Below are 6,000 nucleotides of genomic sequence, written 5' to 3'. Positions count from 1 at the left end.
AGAAACAACCAAAGACACCCTAGCTGAGCCCTCCTTGGGCTCTTCTGCCAACCTTCTGCATTCCTCATACTCTGTCCTGTGCACCTTGGTTGTATTTATGTATGAATTCTTTTGATTTCTCAAACTGCTTTGAGGTTAGAGTATTTTTGTGATTCTCAGAATCCCTATGATAGTTATCATTATTCTCTGTTTGTAGAAACTACTCAATATTTGCTGAGATGAGAAACAATGTTTTTTCTTAGTATAGAAAGAAGATGAAGCCAGTTTCTGATCAAACTTCACCCGTAGAGTAGTATGTCCATCTTTTTTCTAGATAAATAGGACTAAGCAGTTGATTGGGTCTCTTCAGTGTTATCACCTGAAGTTAAAAGCCAATGAAAGCTGGGCGTGGTGGCGCACGCTTGTAATCCCCGCACTTGGGAGGCAGAGACAGGAGGATCGTGCAGGTTCGAAGCTAGCCGCGCTGGCTTAAGAGACTCTGTTTCCAAATTTATTTTTTTATTTTTTTGGTGGTACTGGAGTTCCTGGAAGCCCTTCTACCTCCGGGCTACACTTCCAGACCTATTTTATATTTTTGAAACAGGGTCTCTTATGCCAGCGCGGCTGGCTTCGAACCTGCTAGATTCTCCTGTCTCCGCCTCCCAAGCGCAGGGATTCCAAGCGTGCGCCACCACGCCCGACCTGTTTCCAAATTTAAAAAGTATAAAAAAAAATAGGTCTGGGAGTGTAGCCCAGAGGTAGAAGGGTTTTCAAGAACCCCAGTACCCCCCCCCCCCAAAAAAAAAAAAGCCAGTGACAGTAGGCTTGGGTCTCAGGGAGGGAGGCCTGCTCACATACTATTCCCCATTTCTTGGTGATTAAAGGACCATCACTTTTTTTGTGTGTGTGGTACTGGGGACTGGGGTTCCTGGAAACCCTTCTACCTCTGGGCTACACTTCCAGACCTATTTTTATATTTTTTTAAATTTGGAAACAGGGTCTCTTAAGCCAACGAGGCTGGCTTCAAACCTGCGCGATCCTCCTGTCTACGCCTCCCAAGAGCAGGGATTATAAGCGTGTGCCACCACACCTAGCAGGACCATCACTATTTTATGTAGTTGTTAACTTCCTGAGCTCTTTAACCCTGGCTACTCTGCCTATTTCTTATTATGTAGACAAAATAAGCTCTATAGGGCACAATTTCTTGTCCTTCTTACCAGGTGGCTGATAATAGCCTTGGAGCTAAATTAAAAAATACATATATACATCTATATTCAAATTTCATATAGTAATATCAGTTGTCATTAGTTTTCCTTTTATTTACTTCCAGGTAAAAATAGAGATTACTCTTACAGAATGCTTATTACAATAATTGTTTATGATATTGGTACCATCTGTCTTTGAATGAGTCCTTTAAACACATGATTTTTCAACATTACCCAACCAGCTGTTATGGGTAATGGGACACACTTTGGGCCTCATGCATGCTAAGCACACACTGTGCAACTGAGCTACACCCACAGCCCAAACATTTAGTTTTTTTGTGTGTGTGATGTAGGATCTGGCCTTCTTCAGTGTCTGGGTTCAGATAACCCTCCTGCCTCAGCCTCTCCAGTAGCTAGGACTACAGCTGTGTGCCACTGTATCTAGATTCTTAGGGAAAGGGAATCTAAAGCGCAGGTTGATGAGGGATTCCAGAGACTGGAATGGTAGAGTTTTCTCAAGAACCAACCTACCCTAAGAACAGTAAGGATGGTCAATGTACCTTAATTGTGAGTCAAGTCCTTTCACAGCATATTTTGGAATTTGCTTGTTCACTTTCACAACATTCTCAACATACAATATATTATCAAACCCATGTTAAACAATAATATATTACTACATCTATTTAAGCATGAGAAAACTGAGATCAAATAGATAAATGTCCATATTACTACAGAACTATGTCCACTTGGCAATGTACAACAAGGGGTCTATGTCTCTAGCTAAGACTGAATAGAGGTGTGGAAAAAACTATAACTTTCTCTTTCCTCTCTATACCAATTTTCCCCTTGAAGATAATGGAGACTATAGTGCTTATTATTTACCTGTTTAAAATGGAAATCAAAACCAAAAACTCTCTGATTATCATTTACATTTTGCAGGTTCATTCATGCCAATACCTTTCCATTTGCATACATATTCATTCCTAAAATTCATCTCTGTAAAGTCAGAGGCTTTTAAGTAACCCATGGTAAAGGCACCAGGGAGACAGTTGGCTTCCCCAGACTGTGGTCTTCATGGTGAGCAATGGGCCCTCCAGCAGCTAGACAGGCCAAGTGCTGAGTGGCTTTGTAAATACTGGCTGCTGAGCACCCTGGAGCGGTGGGTGGCTGGGGAGGGGAGGAGGAAGCATAGCCCTGACAAGTCAACTCATTCTTGGGAGACAGGACATTGGAATTGGGAGCCTCATCTACCTGCCATCTCGCCCTGTGACCCTAGGAAGGAGCAGGCTTCAGAAGAAAGAGAGTGCAAATGGAGCCTTGTCTCTATTTGCTTTGGGTTTGTCAGTCATATTGTCCCCTTTTTAGAGTTTTTCATGAGGATCCGGTCCCAGCACTACCCAGAGTCCATTGTTCATGAGCACAGATCCTCCACTCAAACAGCAGTTCAGACCGCACTCCCTCCTCTGTGTCCCCTGACCTGCATTCACATGCTAAGCACAATGGTGGGGACTCAGTGACCCAAAAGTAAAGGCAGCAGAGTGTCCTTTAATCCCCAAAGTCATCTCCACTTGGGTTACTTCTCCTGCTCCTTAGTTACCTGTATGCTTGTCTGTCACACACGGGCCAGTGCACCCGATGTGCCCGCAGGGCTGGCCTCCCCGAGCTGACTCCCTCCCGCCAGGTTGCAAAAAAACCATCTTTCCTCTATGTTGGCACAAGAAAGAAAGTCCTTAAATTGTGATCACACTCTGCACGACTGTCCTTTCTCCGAGGAGATGGTGGCCCTAGTGGGGGTGAGCGCTGAGCAGCTCTCTTTCATTCCAGGCTGCATCTGATCCACCTTTTCAGCACACAGCAAATGTTCACGCCGAACAGAAAGCCAGCATCAAAGGACCAGGCCTCCTCACCCCCCTCCAAAATTCCACAGCCTTTGTTACCACGGGAGCTGGGTGGTTATTGAACTTTGCAGACCCGCTGAGCCTGGAAAGTAAAAACACCCTCTGGAGCCAGCAGGGGTGGTGCGGTGTGCCTGGGAGATAGGGCTGCGCATCCAAAGGCCCAGGCGGTTGCCATGGCACCCTGACACCGAGATCATGCCTTATGAATGTCACTGGGGTCTGTGACTAAAGTTGTTTATGAGGCAAAAGTCTCACAAAACTACAGGAGGAAACGATGACCGCACCGCGGTGGCAGGCTGTGGGAAAGAAAGATGGGGTGTCATGAGGCTCTCGTGCTCCCTCCTCCCCTGATTTGTCAAGGAAGATCCTCTTTAAATACAACACATGAAGCAGGACGAGCTGAACAGCCTGACATTTCATTCGTCACCATGCGTGAGACAGCGAGGGAGGAGTAGTGTTTTAAATCATATTCTGGCCTGCTGTAGATTTGAAATACGACAATCCTGTGCTTTGTGGTTGAGCGAGCAGCAAGGAACATAGCTCTGGAGGCCCCGGACAGGCTGCCTTCGGACCGTTTGCCTTATTCTTTTTCCTTTGTTCCTCCAGCATGAAGTATTAACACTTTTCAAACTCTAGCCTTTGGAACCAAGGGAAGATAAGGGCACGGGCACCTCCTCTTTCCTTACTGAGAAGTTTTAAGTAGCAGTGATCATTACTATCACTGTTAAGTGGACTTATAAAAATGTCCAACTGAAGTGTGTGAAAATCATGGCAAAGAAAGGCAAACATGAAGGCTACGGGGCGGGGGGGGGATTTTGCTTCTATTTCTGAAATATTTCTCCTAACTTGAGGGAAAGGCATCTCTTCTGATATATGAAGAATGCGGTTATTGAAGAAAGAGAAGACCAAGAGATTTTTCGTTTCAACATGGAGGAAAGAGAAGAAAAATGTGGGGATTCCAAGGGGCTTCCTCTCTATCTCCACTTCACTCAGGAGGATGTGATAAGGGCAAAGTAGAGGGGTCCCTGAAAGAAGCAGAAGGGGAGGTGGGACAGATGGAGGGTGCAGATGCTGGGGGAAGAGTTACGTGTGCCTGCTACTTAAACCTTATGCCTGAAACTCAGATCTATTCTTAAAAGTTAGAATAGGATCCTTCAATTCACAGAATGAGAAGTAGGACTTATCTCTGAAAAAACTATTCCCTGCTATATTCTTTCATGGATCTAGCTTCCACATGCATTGAAATAAAACTTACTCTTTTGATACATAAGACCTATAAAAAGTTTTTGAGGAATTCCATAGGGCGTATATTAAGATACTCCCCCCACTCCCTCTCCTCCTGAGGGTTATTCATCCTCTACTTTAGGAGAATGTCAAGAGCTGCTTACCTCTGACACAGTGCAGTTTAGCTGGAAGATCTGTCCTTCTCCTTCCACCTGTCGCACACACAGTTTGCAGACCAGCTCCACAGTGTTCAGGCTAAATCTTTCCAGAGTGAATGTGCAGTGGAGGTTTCTTTGAGATCCACTCCAGATATGGTAGAAAGGAATTTCCTAAAGGATATAAGAGTGTTAACGAGTCATACTATCCAAAAGCACTTATCAGACATCTACTGTCTTGGTATTACAGGCCCTCTTCTCATCCTCAGAACAGCCCAATGTACTATTATATCCTGACTCTCTTGCTAATGAAGAAACAGAGGCCCAGATAGTTAAAAGAACTCACCCAAATCACATGCTATGTAGCAGAGTTGAGATTTAGACCCAGGGAGTCAGCATCGAGAATGCAAATACCAAACTAGTCTGTTACAAATCTCTCATTGGCAGAAACAAAGAGCCATTATAAATGATATTTTTAAAGTCTTAAAAACTCTCAAAATAAAACCAACACCTACTACCAATGCTCATTAAAAGAGATCCATCCCTGCCATGACATTCTGAAGAAAAGCAAAGAAAGCCTACAGGATCATGAATGAATGAATACCCTTCCCTTTCATTCCTCAACCCTCCCTCTGCATGGGATGAAGATGCCAAAATTCACTCCACTGGGAAGCTGCAGATTCCATCAGCTGCCACAAACAAAGCCCTTAGCTTAAGAAGCACCACACCGCTCACAGGGGTTGAATTTTATAAAAGTCTAGACCACCTTAGGTGGGTCATCTCAAAATCTTGTCTCAATAAAGCAAAGAAAATGTTGGTAAATTAAAAAAGGAGAGGGCACTGAAGGGCAGAGGCTCAGGTGCCAAATAAGGCAGAGCGAACACCATCCTCCCTTCACCCAGTGAGAATTTGGGGGCAAATTACCCAACCTTTCCTTGTCTTAGCTTGCTCATTGGCAAAAACGTGGACAGAGGAGTGCCAACTTCAGAGACCTGCAGAGTCCAGTGAGATAGACCGAGCACACTGGAGAGTGTTTGAGAGACTGGAACCATCTGACAGGGTGAGTGAGCTTCTCGGAGGGGATATATAAGAGTAGGGATGGAGCTGGGAAGTCTTCCCTTCAGCCTCTCTAGTATTTCCATTGACTTGTATTAAAAATGGCCACCAGATCAGTGGCAGGGCTGGGGCTGGGTATGCCTGCTTGCAGATGTGGATTCCCAGCTTCTCTAACTGTGCTCCATTTCCTGGATGGCAATGAGGTCTCTAGTGCTCATCTGAGCACCCATTGGTTTACCCAAAAAGACATGGGAACAGTTTTTTTCTACTTGTTATTTAATAAAATCCTGCCTGAGTTTTACTTTTCCATGCCATTTCCATTCCCAAACTGGGGTTCCTTCTAAGTTTGCAATGTGAGGGTGCTCTCCTAGTAAGGCCAAAGCCAAATTTGTGTCATAAAGTATATAATGTCCTTTGGTTTTTCCTATGAATGTATTTACGTCTTTTTTTTTTTTTTTTCTGTACTGGGTATGGAAACCAGGG

General features: G+C 44.5%; 1 protein-coding gene across 2 annotated transcripts in view; it reads right to left on the bottom strand.

Annotated features, from left to right (window-relative positions):
* UNC5C (unc-5 netrin receptor C) overlaps window positions 1–6,000 on the bottom strand; it is a gene marked incomplete at both ends in the record, with an annotated part of 397,912 nt that overhangs the window by 5,984 nt on the left and 385,928 nt on the right. For both annotated transcript variants that reach the window (XM_080697547.1, XM_080697548.1), the window contains one exon: window positions 4,471–4,635. In XM_080697547.1, coding sequence (XP_080553673.1) covers window positions 4,471–4,635 — 165 coding nt within the window. The remainder of the gene's footprint in view (window positions 1–4,470; window positions 4,636–6,000) is intronic.

The sequence above is a fragment of the Muscardinus avellanarius genome (genome assembly GCF_963383645.1).
Source record: "Muscardinus avellanarius genome assembly, chromosome: 6".
Lineage (NCBI taxonomy): Eukaryota > Metazoa > Chordata > Mammalia > Rodentia > Gliridae > Muscardinus > Muscardinus avellanarius.
Note: the sequence above shows the minus strand (reverse complement) of the source record. Positions and strands in the feature narration are given on the sequence as shown.